Below are 24,687 nucleotides of genomic sequence, written 5' to 3'. Positions count from 1 at the left end.
TCCAATTGTGTATGTACCTAAGGTACATGGAGTCCATTTTAAGGAGAGAGCAATTAGCCTGGGGCCCTGAATAGCAGGATCCCAGGCCAACTATGTCAAAAACCAGCTAAACACCAGGCAAAAAGTTTGGGGGTAACCATAGTCAGATATCCACCTTCTTACACAGGGTGCCTGAGAACTTCAAAGGGAAACCTCTAGAAGCTTCTCCCCCACTTCAAAGACACAACTGAGTATAAATACTGGACCTCAGACACCACCACTTCAGTACACTTCTGGACCTGTGGAATCTCTAACAGGAAGAAGGACTACTGTACTGCCCAAGGCTTGTCACTCTGCTGGACTGTACACTGCTGGACTACTGCAATGCTGTGCCTCTGACTTACTGCACTCCTGCATGAGTGAGAAGTACTGGACCTGGATCTCTTGAACCCAGAACGCCACAGTAACTCTAAGGGCTGGTTGGCTAGTTCCCTGACTTGAGCCTCCGGGACAGAAGGCTCCAACAACCATGCACCTGCACTCTACCATCTGCGAGTTTACCCTGTCAAGTGGTGCCACCCCAGTCCAGGACCCTTGGAAAGGGGTTTAAAGTGCTTTGTCATCCTCTGTGGATCCAGCTGAACAGATTAATCTCCTCTGCTGCGCAGTGCAACCCTGAAGAGAACCGAATCATCTGCGCTGCTACATAGATTGGACACGTCGTGAACACACGCATCGATGGTAGCTTCAGTGAAGTTGCCCAACTGCTACACCGCCCCGACTGTGTAACGCATCTCTGATGCCGGAATTGCATCGCAAGCCCTCATCGACGGGATCTTCTACGGCGACGCATCGCTTCAGTTGCGCAACACATCTTTGACACAGATCCGCTCAACGTGCTGCAAACCAGGACGGAAGGTACTTTGTTCATAGGGCCTAACTGGGTCTCTGTAGCCCACTCAGGCTCCATCGCTGTCGGCCTGAACTTGTGACTTTGTCCCGGTCTGGCACAATCAGATATTCGCCTTTTGGTGCTATTTTTGCTGAACTCAATATCTCCACTTCTACTAATTGGGTTTTTGTGATTTTGGTCTTGTGTTATTTATTAAAATGTACTTTATTGTTCTAACGCTGTTGTGGGCTCCTTTTGTGGTGTGTTTTCACTACGTTTTTAGTGTGGCACAAATACTTTACACATAGCCTCTGAGTTAAGCCGGACTGCTCTGTGCCAAACTACCTGATGGTTCGGCACAGGTTAATTTAGGGTCTGCTAGTGATTTCACCCTGACAAGTATTGTGGTTGCTGCTTGAGAAGGGTTTCACCCCAATCAACCAGTTACCTGATTTCGTACATGAACTGAACAGTTTAGACATATACACAAAACTTTTAGGGGGAGGTGCAATGGTTAAATGTTTACAACTTAAATCCCAAGCTGTTTTCTTGGCATGAAAGGGGCAGGAGAATAAAATACCCACTGGAATATTTTATTAATCTGTATTCCATATCAAACCAAGTAGGCTTCTACCAACCTGATGGGAGTGTGAGTGCAGATAGCTGTATGCGGTCTACCACCTGTGTGCTGTAGGTAATTTATATCTACATCTCCCAAGGCTGGAACACTGCGGTTCATACCTCCGAAAGTTAACCTTCTTGTTTCACATGGGCTACAACTACATTCTGAAACACTCTAACCATCAAACTAAGAAACTCTGGTTACCCTAAAAAAAGTTTAAAATGTACCCTTTTCATGTTTTCATGTAATAGCAATTTTCTTTGCATTCTGACATACCCTTATCTGCTGTCTGTGTTGGAATGTGATTGTTTGCACTATATTTATGTTTATTTGGTTCTCTGTAAAACACCCTAACATTTTCAGGGTGCAGGAGTGCTATATACACCATTAAATAAATGAATGTTAATAAAAATGTATTTAATATTTATTTATTAACTTTTGAAAGAGTGGCATGCAGCTGAGAGCCGCCTCTGAGCACTTAAGTGGTGCATGACATGACACAGCGGTAGTAGCTGGAGAGATTGAGGGAGGTAGGGAAGTCACCACCCAGTGCAACATCTACTATGTAGCACCTCCATGCAGCACGACTTGGAATCCTACTGTCCGGGAGGTGCTGCCCACCCTTACATTCTATGCCCTAATTAAGAATGACTCCGCTGGGTCGGTATTTATCAGGTCCAATAAATAACTCCCAATTAATTTTTCCCCTAAGATAATAAGTTGCTGATTTTGTTAAGCTCAATACACCAAAATCTACATTTCTCAACAATTATCGGGTATTTTTCACCCTACAAATTTTGGCAGGCTGGACCTGCTGAAATTTAACGGGGGACCACTGAGAACGTGTACTGTTAGTCACTGGAATTCTAATTGCAAGTTGTGTGATAAAATATCGTAATTAACTGAGCCATTCGTAATGAGTACCCTATATGTTGATTTTTTTGTACAAACTCCTATCAGGACCTAGACTCGTTTGTGTTGTATCTCGCCAAATTAATGTTGTATCCTGAAACAAATTGCAGGAGTCCAGTAGGTAAGATTTAATCTTGAAAGAAGTACAACACTCAAGATCCAAACAGAGTGTCTCGCTTCATCAGCATCCAGCCTATAATTGCACACAGGAGCTTCCAAGAGAGGAACATTCTACTCAATAGAGAACATTGAAACATGCATACTTAAATGATGCAGAGTAGAATCAAGCAATACATATAAACAAGGAATATAACAGTTTGTCTATTTTTTGGTGAATATTTTAACTTTTAAGAGGATTAATTCAGCACTTCACGAAGTATGATTGCTTCATTGTGTCCAAGTTCTCATGGGCCCAGAACCAATCTGCTCAGGACTCGGACTTGGACATGTATTTTATATACCTGTCCTTTAGGCCCACAGACATTACCTGCGCATCTTTGAAGCTCAGGGGTCCGTCTATTTCTGCACCTCAAGAGCTGTAGTGATGGCTGACTGACCACAAATTGTCCTGCAGCGAGCCACTCTGCCTTCCCCACCCAGAGCTAACAGTGATGATGGGACTCACCACTGCTGGGCCTGGAGGGGTCACCCGTGGATGTGAAGAGGAGAGGACTCTGGTCTCAATGGAGGGCCAGCTCCACATCAGTCTATTGGATCTATGGGCCATTGTCTGGCCCCAAAGTCCTACCTGGAGTCAATCAATGGGAAGGTGGAACAGGTTCTTTCGGACACCACGCAGGGTGGAGTGGGGTTCTGGGTCCATTCCAGGATGCTTTTTGTCCCTAAATGTTGTTGGAACGAAAGGGCATCTTTGTAGTCACCAACTACCTGGTCTCAGAATGCCAGAGTCGACTAACTGAGCAGACTTCACCTGGAAGATCACAAGAGTCGGCTGCATCCTGATGTGACTCAGGCATTTTTCACCCGAGGAGAAACTCCCTGGGTAACTCTTTTTGTCACAGTCAAGAATGAGCTGCATCAATACTTCTGCGCGCTGGGGATTCCACCAGAACACTTGTTGAAAGAAACATCCAGTCTGGACAGGAACAAGGGACTCCTATATGCCTACCTGCTACTACCTCCCCTGCTCACATTCTGAATAAGATCAAGAACGACCGGGCCCTAATCATCCTAGCGAATTCCGATTGAGCCAGGAGAATGTGATACCCAGAACTCCCGGGCATTAGTGTCTATTGTCTTATAGGGCTACCCATTACGACACACCTTCAAGCTCAGCAACTGGGCAGGCTCCTCCATCTAAATCTATGCAGTCAACACCTACATGTTTGAGACTGAGCAGCACAACGGACTGCCTTCGATTTGCCACCTGAAGTGGTGGATGTTTCTCACCACCAGATGCTTTTCAACGAAATTCATTTGTGTGTGCCGATGTGATGCCATGACACAGACCTTAGAGGCAAATATGTCCAAAATAATTTTTTTTGTTTTGACTTCAGCTTAGCAGGGCCTTACAGTGCGTTATTTGTCAGTCAATATTGCCTTTCCGTGTTTACTGGATTAAGCATCCTTGTTCAAATCACCTCTTGGGATGAGTTTTATTGACGATTTGACACACACGTTTCCTCCCAAGCGGTTTCTGATGAGAGAGTGGGACCTTAAATTGGTTTTAATATTCTTCATCATTACGATTTTCAGGCCTAAGCATTGCTGCTCCATGTGCCTTCGAACCTTGAAGACTTTCTTCCTCAGTGCAAGTATGTCAGCTTGTCGCATGAGTGAATTAATGGCTTTCTTGTTTCACCCAACTTCCACCATGTTTTTTCAAGACAAATTGGTGCTCGGACAGACTTCTTGCCAAAAGACATAACTCCCTTCCACGGTAGGTAATCCATCATTTTACCAGCATTATCTCCTCCTCATACCCCCTCGAAAGAGGAGCAGAGGCAGTTGGACCCAAATGGTATTTAAGTTTTACATAGAGATTACCAAGGAACAGCTAGTATAGAGGGTGGATGAGGGGCAATACGAACGAGTAACAGGTAAAGAGATACAGCGTATACAAGTTGACAAGCAATAAAAAAGTCGTTGGTGAAAATCTTTATGTAGCTTTATTTCAGGTACACTTGGTTTGCATTCTTTGGAAACAGCCAACGCGTTTCGCCCAAAAAAGGGCTTCTTCAGGGCGATTAGCGATGCTGTGTAGCGGGCATCATAGGCAAAGGTAGGCGTAATGGATGTGAGAGGTCGTCCGTGACAAAGCCTTAGACTCAAAGAGCCGTCTGTGTGTGTATTACACTGTGGTCCAGTGTTATGCCGTCTGTGAAGTGGTGTTCACTCGGTTGGTATATTAATTTGTTTATCTGCCTTTCACCCGCAGACCACAGGACGATATCCGGACACGGCTCTTTCCAGTCCTCACTATGATCGATCACTGTATTTCTTTACCTGTTACTCGTTCGTATTGCCTCTCATCCACCCTCTATACATGTTTCTATTTATGGTCAAAGGGAAGCTGATCATTTGAGGTGGGCAATAATAGCATACCACGTGACAGATCCAGGTAGTGCAGTCTCCTACAAGCCAGCTGCTTTTCCTTTTTTTTTTAGGAACAGCTAATATACAATCAACTTTTTGTGGGTCGGGGTGTCTGAAGCAAAGAAAGGGGAGGCTGGGCAGAAGAGGATCTTGTCGAGGTGGATGGACCTCTACATGAAGGTCTGCAATGCACTGGCTTAGAAGCAGCCTCCGGACGGTCTGAGAGCCCATTTCACCAAGGCTAAGGCAGCTGCCAAAGTGTTGTCACACTTAGTGTCTGTCCTTGACCTCTGCCAGGATGTGACATGGGTATCGGTGCATAATGGAGCACTACTGCCTTTACTGCCAGGTGTGGCGTGAAGGACATTTCCCCAGCTCAATTCTGCAAGACATTTTGTTCTGAGCACACCCCACAGACACTCCACCTTGTGAAAGTACTGCTTTGGTATTTATCCTAAGGTGAGGAATGTGCCATTAGAAGTATCCATCAAAAGAACAAGTTACTTACCTTCAGTAATGCAATTTGTGGTGGATACTCTATGTAACCGCAGGCTCCTCACTGCACTTTCACCTCCACGTTTTGTGGCGAGTTCTGTTTTTTAACATCTTAAAGGGTCACAAATTGGTACTCAGCAAACTGTAAACAGCAACTATTCATATTCTGCATCCAGCGATGTGGAAAGGTAATAGATAAGAAACTGATGTCTGCACAGAGGAGGGGTGCTTATACGCAGCTCTCCTTCATCACTTTCAGGACGGTATGGAGCCAACGGCGAGCTGCACAGCATCATCTAGCAGTGCACAGCAGAAATGCTACCAATTTCTCCGGTTACAGTCTTGCAGTAAGCAGGGTATTCTAAGGTGAGGAGTATTCGCCAAAAAGAGCAACACCAAAGGTAGGTAACGTGTTTTATTGAGAAAATGTCAATGGTTATTATGGATTTTGATGGCAGACTGAAAATAGCATTAATAACTATCAAAGTGGTTCAGAATTTCAGGCCACTCTGTGGAACAACTCACCGCTGCACATGAGGTTGGATATTTAAAGTCTCATGGCTTCAGAATACGTTTATCTAACTACGTGGGGAACCTGTGCCACACATGAAATATCTTTCTATTTCAGCCCTTATGACTAATTTTTCCCATTTGGCAATACCCCCTAAGTGTTTTTATTCTCTTTATAAGTTTACGGTCTGCTCGTAGCACTGGTTGTGGGGCCAGATTTACTGCAAAAATAAAAGTGACTCCTAACAGCTCTTGGCGCGCACAAAAATAAAGGATAATGGGAGAAGTTTCTTAAGTTACCTTTGCCAGCCTGTCAAAGCGATTCCTTGTATGAGACCAGAGACCTTGCTGTTGGCTACCTGCAGCCACAGGAGATGGTTGTCAACATGATGTTTAATGTGGGTTAAAGACTGATTCACCCCAGTGGCCCCTTTGAATGCACTGGCAAGCCACATTTTTGAGAAGCCACATCGCTGGTATTTCTCTATGAGTTGTACTGAAAAAAAGAGAAAGTCTTAAAAATCGCCACACAGCAACAAACAAACTGCAGATAACACATTTTAGGGGATGCGGTTCGTAGAAACCTCATAACATCATGTGATCCTTATTCTGCTCTAATCATTAATTGTAAGATCTAAGTATACTTCTTACAATTTTGAAATGTAAATTTTACTTCTAAGAATTTTCTACAAACAATATTTGGACCATGTGTTCTACCATTTTTAAAGTTCCGACACAGTTAATCAAGTGTTCTTTATATATTATCTGTTGCCTGTTTGTTCTCCGCTCTGCATGTTTCCTAAAAAATATTGCATCACAGAATTTTACTATTCAGAGTTCACTCTAGATTTTTTAATTTCTTGCATACATGTCAGCTATACAGCACATTTAGCTTTTTGCATAGAGAATTTGCACTAATCCCACCACTGTCATGTGCAATAGCAGGGAGTTAAAACAGGAAATCTCCCTAGGAATGTCACGTTAGCACTTTCTTAAATATCTCCAAGAGATTCTATGCTAGTAATTATCTGAAAGTTCTATTGGACCCACAGATCAGTGCAAAGTTCACATGGAGCTCTGAAACAAAAAAAGAAGGTTTTCGCCATGGTCAATAGGGAATACAGCAACTATTTAATTTCATCAAATTCCTGCTTTATCTGGGCCCCTTGCGCGGCCCTGGAATAAGAGCCTGACAGAGAAGGTAGATTTGGGCATATGGTCCTTAACAAAATTTGCTCTTTGTATTCACGAAAACTAACCTCGTGTAACAGCTAAGCGTACTGCATTTCCACTTGTTGCATACTGTGGAGAGATTCACATCTGCTGTTGTGTAAACTTTCACAGACCCTCATTACAAGAGCCATGTTAATTCTGAATTGATGATTCAGACAAGTACTTCTCTGTTAGTTAATGTGGGGTACGAGAAATGTCACTGGAACGGGGAATAACCCTAAGACAAAGGAATACCTGGTCCAATTTCGTGGCCCAAATCTACACAGATCTGCCCTCTGCTTTGAGCAGGTGGTAAATTGTGTCAGGGCTTTTTTTTCTTGTCTGCATTAGGAGCAGAAGAGGGCGGCTGCGCACCTAAATGCAGATGAGTTGGTGCTAGGCACAGCGCTGCCCATAGCTTCATATAATATTCCAGTAAATAAGGGCCAGGAAAAACCAGGAAACCTGGTGCTGCCTATAGCCCTCTCCCGCTCGGGGCACCTCGTAATGAGGGTCATAGTCCTGAAATACACAGAAGATACCTCCTGACAACCAATAAGTAATCTTGCATTGGTTCCACAATATTAAAAAGCAACGCTCCTCTCGAAAATAGATTATATTTTTTCATTTACTTTCTCATTCCTGCCAAGTATCACGCATCAGACGTGACACTAACGCATTTCAGTGTGGTGCTCCGCATCACCACACTGAAATGCATTGTCACGCATAATGCACGAGAGCTGTCACAGAAAGCATGCTGTAAGCAGTGTGTTGCAGTTGACTGCTCGCATCAGTGCTTGCACAGGTGGCTCAGCTCCTGTAGGTTTGGGAGTCCTCCTAGCAACTCAAGCTTAGCCTCCGAGAGTGGCAGCCAGTGCTGCTACAATGTATCTTTTGTTATTCCTGCGGGGGCGCACAGCGGGGCTCTGAGTCACTAGACAGCCTGAGTGGCGCCATAGCCCGCCCAGCGTTCAGTGTAGCGCATTACAGGAGGACGTCACGTAACGTCCTGCTTCCAGAAAGTGCAGCCGGGAGTTAGTTAATAACTTGTTCGTGGGCCACGCGGGGTAATCATGGTGCTGCTCTGCCCCGCAGCACGCTGCTCTTCGCACTGACCAGTCACTCAGACTGCCCTGCCCTGCCGGGATGCCCGCGATGTGGGGGTGAGGCAGGCTCAGGAGCTAAATGGACACGCCCCTTGGGCCGGCCAACACGAGGCAACATGATGCAGTTAAGCACAGTGAGAGGCAGAGGGCCTGTCGTCACCGGTGCAGTCACGCTGCCTTAGCCTGGGTAGAGAAGAGAGTGAAAAGACGAACTGTGAGTGAACTCACTATAATTTGACAGTCACTAACACTATCTAATTTAATTTTAGGAGTGCGAAATTTGTATTCTAATATTGCTGCAGCAAGCGCTGGTGCATTCATTATGGAGGCCAAACAACTTGGGACAGGCACAACAGCAGTCGGGCGCCGCGGCTCCCCAGGACGGGCACCAGCAGCATTCAGTTGTGCACAGCCAGGAGTGGGGAGTGACGTAGAGCCTGATTATAGGGTTTATTCCCAGCCAGGGGTGAAGAGGGGTTCTGGCTGGGGGATCATAGCAGGCATATTTAATTTTGGTGTTTCCGTCCGTGGGAGAGATGAAGAGCAGGTCTAGCCAGGGGTTGGTGGAAGGTGGCAAGGCAAGTTCACAAAGAGGCCCCCCCCGCAAACTGTGTGAGTCCTAGGCAGGTACAGGCAGGACAGCTAGGAGGGCGTGGTATGCAGTGTGCAGACGTAAGCAGTTCGAGGACAAAAGCATGTTCTCTAGACTCTAGCAAAGCAGCAGACACCACTGCAGGTTCGGGCATAGGAGCTCCCTGGGAGTGCTCAATGACACCATTCTGCCTGGTAGCGTGGGTTACTGGCCCGGGCCAGTGGCGGTTCAACATGTTTCTGGCAAATAGCTGGAATATCTTAAAATAAACAATTCTGTGCTATATATGTTTTTCAGACTAGACTTACAGCCTGCTGCATGACACACATTGGTACACTCGTAGGTCATAGCGCGGGGCAACTTACCGGACCCTGACCAGGGTGGTCGGACGCTGAGCTTTAGAATTATTACTGCTAGTCAGTGTCTCAGAAAAGGTATTTTTTATATAATACAGCCTACATAGGTAGGCTATGTGTACCTCAGTCAGCCTCTTCTCCTGAGGCTTGTCTTAACCCCCCTCCCAATCATGCCTCATTGTACTGTAATGTTATGTGCTTAAAAATGCCATGCAACTTACTCTCAGCCACAGGTTAGTAATAGCTGGTGGAGCCTTACTGTAATCAACAAAATGATTTTTATTACATGGCTCAATGTGTCTTTTTTGATAAAAATTACACTTTGCAGCTGAATTGTGACCCCTAGCTATGTGTCGGCCCTTACATTTCTGGTGCTTTCCGGCTATTTCAACATCTTCCTAGAGTTTCTTGTTGCTCTAATGGGTGTAATTTCCTAATATTAATATGTTTCCCTCGTTTTCATTGCTCGCTTTTGTTCGGGAGAAAGTGTCACTCATAGTAGTTGGAATGTCACTCATAATTACACTGACATTATAAAAATGTCACACATAGCAAACTGAAAACCTTGGCAGCTATGCTTTCTTCTTTTTAGCAAGGCAGATTTAGCGTACAAAATATGTCTTCACAATGAACTATTGTCTCTGAAACAGTGATGAATTTAATTTATAGTACATCAATGAATCGCAAATTAAGACCAGGGATATCCGTCTTCCGAGCACGTATTTTTTTGGGGCTAGACTTACAATTTCCCTACAGGGAACAAACTGCATGATGTTCTGTGGGGTACCAGTGATGCCCCTGAATTGTTGCAAAATTTCATTTGTTTCCTTTCACAACTGCCGCGTCACCCACGGCTTTTAACCCAATATACTTGAAACACTGCTATTAAATGCAAACTTCCATCTAGTTTTCCGAAGTTTGGAGCATTTCATACCATTTCGCTGGGGTTGTCTGGCTCTTTGATAGGGTGCAAAAGGGAGACTGGAATCAACATTTTCACATTTTTCCCCCAGTTCCCGGCTCGACCAAGAAAATAAGAATGAAACGCTTTGAAGCCGTCATAATAATGCTTGCTCCTCTGTGAAAAAAACATATTTAGCCCCTCTATTAGAAACCTTTGCTTTCCATACAGAGGCTCAGGGTTCTATACGTACTTCTGTTGTTAACGTCCAGGTCAGAAACATAGTCCCAGATCATCGGCTCCACCAGTTTTGCCACGCCGGACTCTGCAAGGGTAAGAGACTAGTCAGCAGCATCACACTCAGCGCCTTCAGTCACTCAACACTGCACAGCTATTAGCTGCACAGATCCAATCTGCCCACCTAAACCTAGAAAAGCATCTTGCACAAACAATTCACAAAGGACACTCTTCATAAAGATGATTATCATTCTATCACTTATTCATAGCTGACTAACTGCTCAGAAATGTATCAATGAATTTGCCTTAAGAAAGATTTCAGATTTATTCGATAGGGAGTTGGAGGCGACTTAACCAAAACAAATCGACCACACACAAATTGGTTTACTAATGCTGTGAAATAGTCCTGCAAAAATAATCACATCCTTATCAATTAGACAACAATTGAATCTACAGTTCAAGTAATGCATTGTTTTGTTTAAAAAATATATATTTCAATCGTATGCAGCCAGAAAGAAAAAAAACATACTGAGGGCTGGAGGTAACTTCTTGTCCGAACCTTTAACAGAACAATCCTATTAATTGTTAGTTGGATACAGCTTCATGTGCTGCCTTTATATTGTAATATTTGACTTGAAACACTGCTCTCTATCAAAGGAAAAAAAATCCTACTGTCACATATAGGGCCCATGCATGGGTAATTGGAAATCTACCCCTTCAAGAAACTGATTGCTAATTCTTTCCAAGAACTCTATTTTTGTGGAATAACGCCATTGTTCATCAATTTGTAATGAGTAACGACGTAATCCATTTTGATATGAGTCGTACATTTCTTCCCAAATAATGAATTAGAATAATGTAAAAAGCATTGGGAAAGCAAATGGGTCTCGCCTTTGCGAGATCTATTGTTTTTGTAATTTTTTTGGGGTGGGGGGTAGGAAAATCTTTTTTATTAACTTTGCTCATGTCATCAGACATTACAGAATATTGTTCAAATAGCATGTGGTAGAATGACATGTCACAATATAATATAAGGCCGGCATTAAACACAAGCAGGGCATTCAATTTGAAATACCTGGTCCCGACCCAACCCCATCTCCCTGTATTTCAGCCAAGGCCCCCAGATCTTTTTCCATTTCTTAGTGCATCCTCTACTCTTATAGATGGTCTCCTCAGCTCTCTGGCACTAATCTAGATCTCGCAACCACTGCCATTATGTCTCGACCAGTCAGTGGCCCCCTTAATCATTAATAGTAATAACCACCTTGGATCCCGCGGAACCGGAGAGCTCTCAAACGCTGCCATCGTATCCATGACCTTAGTCCAGAAGGACACTATCTCGGGGCACTCCCATAATATATGATAGAAGGAACCATCACTCCGACATCCCCGCGCGCATAGGCCGACTTACTTCCACCCCATGTATACAAGTGAATACGAGGGTAGTATACTCGATGTAGAATTTTGAGCTGCACTAACCAAAACCGGATGCGTATTGCTATTTCTCGCGGACTCTGCAGGGCATCCTGCCAGTCATCATCCTCTAGGGCACCTATGTCGCATGCCCATTTCTCTTGCAATGACACTAAAGGGTCAGGCATAATATTTATGAGCTTACGATAAATGGTGGAAGTAGGCTAGGGTCAATGCAGCATTTTTAACTTTGCCTCTAAAGTAGGGAAGAACCGACAGGAGCTATGCTACAAGTGTATCAAGCAGAAAGCCTAGCCATAGCGACTAATGGTAGTGAAATCTGGGGATACGCTGCTACAGCTTTCCTCCAGGTAGTGGAAAATGGGTTCTTGAAACGTTTATAATGTGTTCCGCGGGGGACCTCGAACTTAGCGGTACACAAGGTGGGGGTTTCCTACCTAAGTGATACTCTTGCCCTGCGTCCCTTGATTTTCTGGCTAAAGTTGAACGATGATCTAATCCTCACTCATTTGATTTTAAGAGAATGCATGTCCCTAGATAATGTGGCTCGCATCCCCTGGTTTATTTGTATTAAAAGAGGGTTTGAATGGATTGGGCGGGGCGTTTTATTTTCCAAACCAGATGTCTTTGTAAGAAAGGATGTGGAATTAACCAAGACTGCCTTTCTGAGCCAAATGCTAGCAGATAGAGAAGCAGAGGAGGCCCAAAAACCTAGTGTCTTGTCATACTTATTGCTTTAATTAACGCCATTGACGGAACCATATCTCATGGGGTCTTTGACAACATATGAAAAATTCCTTTTAACTAGGTTTCGGATGAATCTCTTCCATCTTCTGCTAGCAAGACCTAACGGGACTAACAGAGGTCAAGTGCTAGCTTCCTGGGGATGCGATGGAAAGTCTCCGCAGGACTTGCTGCACTTTGTGTTCTTTTGTAAATTGCATTAAGTCCCCTGTAGGCATTTCTTAGTTCCTATTTAAAAAAAAATGAATTTTAAACAAGTTAGACCAGCTCTTGTGTATCTTCAATTGTTGAAGGATGATTGTATCTTTTTTTATAGTAGGGTTTTTAAAAGCATCTATGTAATCAAGGCACTGTATGGATATTTAGAGTTTGTTTATTTAGATATGTTTTTAGATGATTTAATGTGCGGTAATGGACTTTTTTTCTTTTAAATTGTGTCAATAACCTATTGTTTTTATGTGTATTGCTTGTGTAACTTTTATGGTTTTTTTAAACAAAAAACAAATAAAGTTTATTGACTGACTAGTGGAAGTAGGTTTCTCAGAGATGGGATCAAGGAGCAGCCTATCTTCCATGGGGTAATACTCCGGAATGGATGTGCGGCCCCAGATGCGCGAGCGTGTGGCGTGCGTGAGGCGCAGGTAATGTTGGTGTTGTGAGTCATGCAGATCATACTCTTTTTTCAGATATTCAAACGAGCGGGGGGCGTCCCCTTCCCATACGTCTCCCAAGTATTCGATGCCTATGAGTTTCCAACCCCGAAAGCCATTAAGTCGGGTCACTTCTGCCAATTGCTCACCAAGCCATAGGGGGGTTCTGCCCGTCAGAGAGCCCGTCCACCCAAGAAATTTGTTCGCCTCCCTCCAACACTGAACCACCACTCCAGTCCGTCTGTGGCCTGCGGGCATATAACAATGGCTCGCAGTTACCACCCGGTATCACCAACCGGTCAACTCTGTAGGCCGGTTCCGACCTGTCCGCGTACACCCAGTCGTTGACCACCTGTAGCTGGGAGGCCCAATAATATAATTGGACGTCTGGGCGGTCCAGCCCCCCATCGTACACCCCCCTAGTCAGTTTATGCAGCGCAATCCTGGGGTTGCCACCATCCCAGAGTAGCGTCCGCACAGCCTTTGATATCCGTTTGAAGACTCCGGGTAGAATCGGATACGGTGTGTTTTGCAGGATATATAGGAGTCTCTGCAGTGCTAGCATCTTAAACATTGTGGCTCGTCCTATGAGGGAGAGAGGTAGCGACCGCCAGTGGCCCACATCAGTTGTCAGGTGTAGCAGTTGGGGCTCCAGATTTTTGGTGTGGAACTCCGCTCTATCGCTGGTGATGTACACCCCAGATACTTGAACCCCTCTACAGCGATTGATGCATGGCACCTGGTCGGTATCCACGGAGGAGGGCCCGAGAGCGGGTAGATTATTGACTTCGCCCAATTGATTTTATATCCCGAATAGCTACTGAAAAGTTCAAAGAGATGCAGCGCCTGCGCCATTGACTGGTACGGTCTGGCCATGTATAGTATGATATTGTCTGCATATAAAGAGATACGCTCTGATCCAGTGAGCCAGCAGCTCCAGGGCTAAAGCGAACAGGAGAGAGGACAGGGGGCATCCCTGCCTCGTGCCCCATCGGAGTGAGAAGGCTCTGGACACCGTCCCATTAACTCTCACTCGCGCTACCGGCTGCTCATACAGGAGGCACTTTTTTGTCAATGTTTTTAAGACATGTTCCACAGCTGAGCAAACTGGGTGTAACATAGTTTCAAGTCAAGAATAAGCAATAAGACACGGCCAACATTGATCGCTTCATAGCACCTTTTTTAAGCCATGTTGCCACAGCACCCTGCACTGCTGTGCAATATGTTAAAATAAAGCAAGAGGAGGGAGAAACATGAAGGGGGATGGGGAAGAAGCAGCAATAACAGACAGTCGAAGGAGTGCGGTATGGGGAAATTAAAATGAGGGAAGTGCGGTGTAGGAGAGTAGGGTCTGCGTCCTATGGTCACCCCCACTTTTTGCTGCGATTCTCTGGTTTTTCGACTTTAATGTGGCTGTGGGCCTACTAATCAGACCCACAGCCCAGCTGTTCTCTCTCTAAATTGATACCATGCACTTTAGGTGCATACCATATTGGTTACTGGGTCACTCTTGTGAGCCCCTGTATAGTGTACCATAGGTACCCAGGGCATAGGTGTACCCTAGGTCTACCAGGGGCTGCAGCATGTATTGTGCCACCCCTGGTTTGCCTTACAAACTGACACCACAGGTCTGTTCACACAGCCTGGGTAAGATGGTGTAATCACCCCTTACTTAGATATAGTATACCTATATCTACCTATCTACCGCGCCGGAGTCGTGCCAGAGTCCTGCCCGTCTGCGCCCGTCCGCGGCCGGAAGGGGCCAGGGTCAGGGCCTGCTAGCCATACCATCTCATTTACCGCCAGGCAGTTGAGACATTATAATTTACCTGGTCTGGTCCCCCACCCCGTCACCATGGGGAGACTCACCACACTTGGTATTCTTTGTATACCCCATTCTCCATCGGGCCTCCCGGCTCCCCGGTCGGCTCCCGCACTGACTCACACTCCCATGCGGGTTCTGCTTTTAAATACCCGTTCAATGGTTAAACACCAGATTGACATTTTTACCTTGCTGTTACAGGAAAGCCCTGACCTCCTTTTGCTCACTGAGTCTTGGCTCACGGAGAATTCTCTCCCTGACATCTTGGCAGCCCTCCCCCCGGATTATTTTATTCTTCACGCTGATCGCATTGCCGATCACCCGGGTGGCGGGGTGGCGGCTATTATCTCGAAACGTTTTCGCCTTATCTCTTCTTTCTCCCTGGCACTTCCACAAATAGAGAATTTGGTTGTTAACTTGGAGACGCCAGTTGGGGCTTTTTCTTTCGCCCTTTTATATCGTCCGCCCCGCTCTATGCCAGACTTTGCGGAGAAACTCTGTGAACACCTGACTGCCCTTTTGCCCTCATTATCCAGCTTTGCCCTTTTTGGGGATTTCAACTACTGGTTTGATGACGCCAACGCGGGGGCGCATGCCTCAGCATTATCTGAGATTCTGACAAGTCTGAACCTGAGTCAGCAAGTCACCTCACCGACGCATGAAAAAGGCCACATATTAGATCAGATTTGGACCTCGAATGTAACCCTCTCTACCCCCTCTACACTTCCCTGCATATGGTCAGACCACTTTAAAGTTGATACGACCATCACACTTAGCGGGCGAACTAAGGCCCCGCTAATGGCAGGTGGCTCTGCACGTAAATGGAAGAACTATGACTCTAAGGGTTTCATGGACACTCTGGCTTCCACTTGTCCGAACACCCTCTCTTCTGAGGATGTTAATAGGACTGATGCTAACATTTGTAGCTGGCTGAAGGAGGCTAGCGACCAATTTGCCCCAGTAGTAGAGTTCCCCTGCACCAGACACCCGAATGCCAACCGGTGGTTCTCTGACAACCTCAAGAAAATAAAACTTGAGGTACGCCAATCAGAACGCATCTGGAGGCGGGACTATTCCTCGATATCTAGACAGAGATATGTTACCGCTCGGAGGGAATATAAATTGGCTATTTTATTAGCCAAATCGGAGCATATCTCTGATAGAATCTCCTCCGCCCCTAATAAATCTCGTGAGGTGTTCAGGATCATGAATGAACTTACCACGGATGACAGGACCCTCCCAGCTCAAACCCCGTCCAAAGAAACTTGTGATGCTCTCAATTGTTTTTTTATTGAAAAAATCAGCAAAATAAAAAATTCCATTCCCCCCACTCCTCCGCCGTCACTATCTGTGGACACTCTTTCTGGCAATCTATGTTCTTTCACTTCCTTTCCTATTCTGGATCCTCCTTCCCTGGTGAAGTTAGCTAATCGCGTAAAATCAGGCTCACCGGAGGACTGCTGCCCGCCTACGGTATTGCGGGAGGTTTGTCTTGAATTACCGGAGTGTATACTCTCCTTCCTGAACGCTTCCCTCATTTCCGGCACGGTCCCTGGGACCTTCAAGGAGGCCATTCTTTTGCCTCTCTTGAAGAAGCCAGGGGCTGACGCGGCTGAACTTTCCAACTATCGCCCAATATCTCTGCTGCCTTACCTGTCAAAACTCCTCGAAGCACACGTCACCTGGTGCCTTTCCAATTTCATCGAGGGCTCGTGCTTCCTTGAGCCTAACCAGGCCGGCTTTAGGCCGGCCCACTCTACGGAGGCAGTCATCTTGGCAGTTGTGGACACCCTGAGGAAGAACGCAGATGCCAGGAAACCACAGGCTCTGGTTCTTTTGGACTTGTCAGCCGCGTTCGACACGGTGGATCATAACATTCTGCTCCACCGTGTCGAACAGGCTGGCATCCGGGGCACAGCCCTCAAGTGGGTGGAGTCGTTCCTGACGGGAAGATCTCAAGCCGTGCGTCTTGGCCCCTTCACTGCATCTAAATCCCCCATCACCTGTGGTGTTCCCCAGGGCTCGTCACTTTCCCCGTTATTATTTAATCTTTATTTGCGCCCTTTAATTCTTTCCCTTCACAACTGGGACGTCAGCGTTTTTAACTATGCTGACGACCTGCAGCTCGTCTTTCCGCTTGACTCTCCTCTGGCAATTAACAACTTTCACGCCGTTCTGACTCATATCCATCATTGGATGAATCAGAATCAATTAAAACTTAATCCCGGAAAGACCGAGCTACTTCTTCCTGGTTCCAGCGCTGCCTTTTGGGGCCCGCAGTTCTGGCCTCCCGATCTGGGTTCCCCCCCAACACCACTCAAGGCCGTTAGGAGTCTGGGGGTGACGATCGACGCTGATTTGTCACTTAAGGCCCAAGTGGGTGCCACGATTTCTTCGTGTATGTTTCAGCTCCGAAAAATCCGGAAGATCAGGCACCTACTTCCACATGCGGCCTTGTGTCAGGTCGTCATGTCCCTGGTCATTTCGCGCCTTGATTTTTCTAACTCTCTCTACTATGCACTTCCGCGATTTCTCTCACACCGCCTTCAGGTTGTACAAAATCAGGCAGCCCGCCTCATATACAAGATCCCTAAGTGGCAATCGGCTAGGCCCCTGCTCCGCAGGCTTCATTGGCTTCCAGTGAAGGAGAGAGCAGCTTTTAAGATGGGATGTTTGGTATTCAAATCCCTTCACTGCTCCTGCCCTGCCTTTTTGAAATCTTTGATTACTTTGTACCAACCTGCCCGCTCTCTTCGTTCAGCCTTCCAACATCTGATTGTAACCCCCAAGTTTAAACTTCATAAACTTGGCGGCCGTCGTTTTGCTTCTCTTGCCCCCAAATTTTGGAATCCCCTTCCTCTGACTATTAAATCTAGCACATCTCTTCTTCAGTTTAGGAAACTTCTTAAAACTTTTTTATTCTCCCTTTCTGAATAAACTGTTTTTTTCTGCTCATTAACACGTCCCTTCAGCCAGCGCCATGAAACCTCCGGGTGTTAGAGCGCTTAACAAGACTCATTTAACATAACATAACATAACATATACACATATACACCTATAAGCCACTCCTATGGTAGGCCTCGAAAATCCTGGAGGCAGAGTGCTTGGTTTTATGTGAGAGGGTGCCCTAGCATGAGCTGAGCCCCTCTGCAGCTTTCGGAACCATCTCCTTATAGCTTTTCTATGATATAGCCATGCCATATACACTTAAGTGCATTATAATCCTCGCGGTTAATGCTAACTTTGGTTTGGCTTTATCAAAACATGTCATGTAAGGTGTCAAACACTTTGGAATACTACACCCCCCGCAAATTCTGGCAGCAGGGGTAGCATTCCACCATTCTAGAGGTAAAAGACATGTATGTTACTGCTTTACCCGGTTAAAGTTAAACAGAGCCTCAGCATCACCAAATGGATGCTGCTGCCACAGACACGAGTCTGACCTCTTGTTGCTGGGGAAAACTCCAGCAAGGGCGGCCAGGACAATAGGTTTCCTGTCCAGGGAGGTGCCAGTACCTCCCCAGACAGGGGTTTTGTGTATTGGGGCAGGGAGGGCTGCATTCAGTGAATGCATCTAGACACTGCCTGGGGCACACAAGGTGCTCCATGCATAGCCCAGTTCACACCAGTTGCAGCATTCCAGCCCCAGCTCTAGTGCGAACTTGGACAAAGGGAAAGGGATGTAACTACCCATTTCTCAGGTCCACCCATAGGAGGGACCTAGTCAGGTAATCCAGCCCCCCTCCTTAGTATAAGTATAGGAGCTGTGTCCCCAGTATTTCAGATTATCCTGGAACGAAACTTTGATACAGAACTCTTGGACCTTCGACAATCTATTCTGACTAGAAGACGGAAGACATCTCCCTTGTGGTCAAGGAGTGACCACCCTGTTCAAACAGGCACCAACAGCAACTTTGCTGGTCTGCAGTTTCAAGGCTCCCGCCGGAACCCGAAGATTCTGCGACTCAAGAACTGGACTTCCAGACTTCTCTGACACCGACCCACATCCACAGCAAAGCTGAGACCCGTGGCGGACCCGAGAGACGTGGGACTGGACATCTTGGACATCCTGCATTTTGCTACCTGCACTTCTTTCTTGAAACCTCAGTAAGTTGTGCATTGGGGTACAAGAAGCCCCAGCCCCGAGCATCATTTGCCCTGAAGCCCAGGCCCCCGCCTTTACATTTGTGCTTGACGTGTCTTCCCGGCTCCTTGCCCGTTGGTTAGTGAGCCCCCTGAAGTCGCCATCTTGAATCTGACTTGCGATCCTGGTTGCCCCAGGCTTGCTCCAGCTTCCCTAAAAAGGAGAAGCGCCACAGACATTGCTGGTCTGAAACAGAGCCAATCTCGACATCCTGCCTGGGTTACGGTTGCCAAGGCTTGTTGAGTCCAATTCGGATACCGGCGCTGCAGTCATCTAGATCCATCGTGGGACAGCTCGAATCCAGCTCCTGGTCATCGTCGATGCCTCCTGTACCTCGTGGCTGAAGAGACAAACTCACCTTCTTCACCTTAAAGCACCCAACATCGCCTGGTTCCTTCCTGGTCACTGGCTAGTGACCCAGACTCTGTCCCCTCTGCTTCACATCTCCGATCCACCCTTGGATCCACCCGGACACTTTTCCTCTGGTCGCCTGCAGCACTTCTTTGCAGCTCTCCATAGAAAACGACAACGAAACCCGACATCAAAAGACACCTATGCACCCGGCTTCCGTGGGTGAGGTAACACAAGTACTCTGGTAGTCTCGAGGGTATCGGCCCTCCTAGTGTCTAAGTCTGAAAGGGTTACGTCCTAGTCCATCCGGAAGTGTCCTTAACAAGTAACTTTGTAACTTTTACGAACTCCATAGAAAGTCAATAGGAGCCCGCGCCTGTGTTTAGACACTACACGCGGCTCCCGTGGGTCTCCTACTTCTTAACCTTTGGTTGCTTAGTGTAGCCCCAGCAATTCTACAGGCCCTAGGCCTGCTTTCTAACTCTCACGTGGTACTTATACCACTTTCTTAGTATATGGTTAGTGAGACCCCTAGGGCATAACGTATACTGTGCAACTTATTGTGTATTAACTCTGTGACTTGTATTGTATTTTTACCTCTGACCTCATAAAGAGTGCAGAGGGGTTGTGTTTAGATTAAATACATATATATTTGATATATACCTTTGTGGTGTCCTTTCATTTGGTATTCAAGAGATTATATATGGTAAAACAACTTGCTTAACTCGCCTACTGAAGTCTTAGCCTGAAGACTGCTGGTTCATGCTACCACTAGGATAGCTTTCTATAAGGTTGACTTTACAACCACAATCAATAAGGGTCGATTAGACTGGTACAAGATGCCCACTAGAACTAGTGGACATCATATGCCAGGCTAACTTCTCACATGCGGGAGAGGAGAGAAGGAGTAGCAGATGGGGGCAAGATGATTGGAGGCAGGGGAAAGATGAATCACAGCGTGAGCAGAGCATGGGCACTAATTAAGTTGAATCAATATGTGCTTGGTCCATGCTCCACAAAAAGGAGTTGAAGTAATGCTTTCCTGCACAAAGAGGCTGCAAATAAGAGTGACACTAAAGCCAACAAATGGTAAGCAATGGACATATTCCAAGCTCTTTATTGTCAACAATGTCTCGCATGCAAGAGCGCATGCAATGCATGTGCTGTCGCAGGCTCAACCTAAAATGAGGTGCTCCTTGCCAAAAATGTAAACATTCATATACAAAGTGTTAATTCTTGCAGAGCAACTGAGGGTGAATTTTATTTTTGCCAACAAGATGATTGTTCTGCTAAAGGAAACCAGCTGTCTGTATGCATGCCAGGAATGGGGAGTGAGGCTGCTCTGGCGCTTTTACTAGATGAAATGTGGTCGATTGTGGATAAGGGTAATGCTGATTGAATGATCCTATTGAATTTGTCTACAGTGTTTATTTAATACAGTAGGTCCTGATAGACTGATTGAGAGTCTCGTGGATTAGGACTAAGAGATACTGTGTTGAATTGTTTTTCCTCTTTTCTGATATGTCAATGCTACTCGGGGATGATACCTCTTCATCGATCAAGCCAGCAGGAAGTTATATGTAGATTGCAAAAGGGTTCTTCCTTGTGGTCTCCAATGTTTAAAATATATGGGTGACCTTTAGTCCTTTTTATCAAATCTTTTGAGTGTTCTGTGGTTTCCTAAGCAGGCAAAACCCAAATGATCTTAATATTGGATACGGAAGCCCAGGTTTCTTCTGGAAACATAACTGTGTGTTTGACTTCAGTGCAGTCCTGGATGGCGAGACATTTTTGGCAGCTCAATTTGAGTTAGATGGAGTTCATATTGGTGGGTAACTATGTGGCCAGATGGAGCAAGGCTTTACGCTCTCGACTAAAGTAAAATCTTTGGGTGTTCTTCTGGGCAAGCATCTTTTAATGAATAGGCAGATTAAAGCTGCCTCATCCTCCTGCTTTCTTCAAATTGAACCAAACATATGCATTGGCAATTGCAACTACAACTGGTATGTTGGAAGTAGACTGTATCAATTTACCTTATTTAAGCCTCCTGTAGTCCTCTTTAATAGCTCTGCAGAGAACCCAAAAAATGGTGGTCAGATTCATAGGCGAGCTAAAAACATTTGAAAATGTTACTCAAGCAAGAGCTGACCTGCTTTGGCTTGCTTTTAGGCAGATGATTATCTTTAAAGCTTTGTACCTCATGTTCAAGGTCTTCAATAGGCTTGAAATATCTCAGTTAGAGGATCAATTTGAGCACTACCAGCCATGGAGTGATCTCTGCTCCTGCTCCCTACTACTATTTGTAGTACCTAGGATTAAAAATACCAGAATAGGAGGCAGAGCATTATCTCATTCGATCAATCAGTACTTGTTAAGCACGGCTACTCAACCGTGAGGGTCTCAAGGCGCTGTGGAGGGGGGGGGGAGGTTGCAGGCCCGACTGGGCGCTGTGGATCATTCTAAGAGCCAGGTCTTGAGATCCTTCCTGAATTGAGTCGGAGACGGTGAAATCCTGAGGGGGAGAGGAATGACGTTCCAGGATTTGGCAGCGAGGTAGGAGAAGGATCTTCCTCCGGTCCCGGTCTTGCGGATTCGAGGGATGGTGGTGGCAAGGACCAATTAAGCGGAGCGGAAGTGTCTGGTGGGTATGTGGAATGAGAAGCGGTGGGTCAGGTATGCTGGTACGGCATCGTGAAGGGCGTTGTAGGCGTGTGTGAGGAGTTTGAAGGGGACTCTTTTGTTGACTGGGAGCCAGTGGAGTTCTCGTAGGTGTTTGGAGGTGTGGCTGTGGCAGGGGATGTTGAGGACCAGTCTGGCTGCAGCATTCTGCACATTCTGAAATTTCCTGAGGAGTTTCCGGGTGGCTCCAGCATAGATTCCACATTTGGGACAACTACTCTCGAACAAACGTACCCTAGCGAATAAACTAATTCACTGTTATGTGTCATGTTGGAAGACCCTAAAAACATATATTTTCCCAGGGTAATGTTTTCTTCAGGTATGTTTTTGTTCTCTTTTCCTTTGTTGCTACTTTCTTAATTTGTGTTGGTTTTAGTACCAAGATGCCTGTTGGGGTAAATAAGCGTTCTTTATAAGTGTCTTTTCTATTATATTCTACTACTGCTCACTGACAGAAAAGATAGATCATAAAGAAATAACAAATACGAAGTTGAATAGTTAAAGGAAATATCACTGCATGAATTTTAGCCTCACTAGTGATTACATATGAAATAAGTCAAATGATATTTTTAAAAATGTGTGGAGAAAATCTTCATAAGTTTGCAAGTATTGGTGATAATTGCCATGACAGCCATTATAATGAGAGGATTGCAACCGTGCTGCTCTGTACTACACCAGAGGCTCACCAAAATACAAGTGTGGTACATGGAAACAATGCCTCCAGCTAGGTAACTGACGGACTGCTCTACAGTACATATACAGTAAGAAAAGCACGTATTTTAAGATCGATAATATATGATGTATACAGCTACCGAATTTGTCAATAATTAATTTATTTTATCAGTTCTCCCAACAATGTTTCTGGAGCTGCCCAAATCCCACTACTCCAAAACATAGAAATCTCTTTTCCGAAAAAGTCACTCTTCACTAATACATTTACAATTACAATACCTATCAGGAGATCTTCATTCATATTGCGAAGCATGTCATCCCACATGATGGGGGTCACAGACGGGAAGGTGGTGACCACGTGCTGTGCCACAGCCTTTGCGTGGTTCAGGAAAAGTTTCCACGTTGTGCACTCCCCTTCACTCAGACACTGCCTGGACTCTTCCCCCTCTCCAAGGTAATAGACCTGTCAAAAAAAAGAAAGAAGAGAAAAATGCTGTGCAGGTTGGGGTCGGGGGGATATGGAGAACGGAGAACTGTTCTGTAGTGATATTGTGTTGTGTTGTTTCAGGCCAGTGCCCCTAGGAGGGTTGCAGGGCTCAGGCCCTGCAGCCCAACAGGTAACTGCCCAGGTTTTGCTGGGTTCTGGGAGGCATAAAGACGGCAGCCCCTCTAAACTATTGTTTAACCATCCGTTTACAACTATACTCAATTCAATGGTGTTATTTTAATCAAATTCAGAGGGCTGAAAGGCTGGGTCAACTCAATCCGCATTCATGTCTCTGCCCTCGGACTTCACACAGACTATATAAGAGGGTCTCACGCGAATGAATGAGCTAAAATAAGAATTAGACTGGAAAAATTAAAGTGCGCTGCTGGTCTTGTGTATCTGTATGTCAGCACATTCAATTAAACGTCTCTTAAGGGATAAAATTCTGCTGCCACTGCTCAGTCTCACTCAGAGTGTAAATCAGAGACGTTTTATGGCATACGGAAAGTGTGCTCTGGCCCAGGCCCCCAGCCCTTCAGGGGGGCCCTGACTGGGCTGCTCTTTTCTACAGACAGTCCTGTCCCGATAACCTAGAATGATTCTAAAACATAGATTGTTTAAATACAATTTTTCTTTATTTTTAATACAGGTGATGTGTGGCAATCTATTAAAGACATTTTGACGAGAAATGTTGTGTGAAGCCATCCAACATCCATAATAAAAGTTCATTTGAGATCAAAACCGGAACCCACTCATGAGAAATGGAGGTGGGTCGTGAGGAAGTGGTAGAACCACTTAATGAGCGGCTCAGGCACTGTTGCAGTAAACTTAATTTATTCAGGTAGAGTAATGGAGCGCCGGGAGCCACGTCCGCTCACTTCACGGGTTCCGCGCTAATGACCAAACATGGCCGCCACGCTCTACGTCATTACGTCGCAGCGTAACGTCTAGAGCGCGACACTACATATCTCCCCCTTTAACAACGGAACATAGTGGAAAAGATGATGTCCCCAGAGTCTATTTGCTTCCCAGCACGTTCACCTCACCCATCTCATAGTCTCTGTACCTCACCGGTCTTACCACCGTCCTACCAGCAAGGATACATCTCACCGGGGTGCAGGCTGCATTCCTTGCATCTTCTCTGGGGGTTCTCAGCTTCGATCCTTCTACACCTGTCAGTCTGCCCTTCAGTGATGCTTCACTTGGGCCCTCCTGGTGATCCTGTGTGTCCGATTCGTCCCCTTCAGCTGACACCGTCTCTCCCATGGCGTCTCCAGAGGTAGCCTTCTCTCTCCTTGAAGGGAGGATCTCCAAGAGGTTTTCATTGTAGTGTT

General features: G+C 45.8%; 1 protein-coding gene across 5 annotated transcripts in view; it reads right to left on the bottom strand.

The window, feature by feature from the left end:
- HEXD (hexosaminidase D) overlaps positions 1 to 24,687 on the bottom strand; it is a 389,672-nt gene that overhangs the window by 172,321 nt on the left and 192,664 nt on the right. For all 5 annotated transcript variants that reach the window (XM_078654647.1, XM_078654646.1, XM_078654648.1 and 2 more), the window contains exons 6-8: positions 23,146 to 23,329; positions 10,387 to 10,458; positions 6,267 to 6,462 (exon numbers count right to left, since the gene is read on the bottom strand). In XM_078654647.1, coding sequence (XP_078510773.1) covers positions 6,267 to 6,462; positions 10,387 to 10,458; positions 23,146 to 23,329 — 452 coding nt within the window. The remainder of the gene's footprint in view (positions 1 to 6,266; positions 6,463 to 10,386; positions 10,459 to 23,145; positions 23,330 to 24,687) is intronic.

This window comes from Lissotriton helveticus, chromosome 7, assembly GCF_964261635.1.
Source record: "Lissotriton helveticus chromosome 7, aLisHel1.1, whole genome shotgun sequence".
Taxonomy (NCBI): Eukaryota; Metazoa; Chordata; class Amphibia; order Caudata; family Salamandridae; genus Lissotriton; species Lissotriton helveticus.
This window is presented reverse-complemented; position numbering and strand designations above follow the sequence as displayed.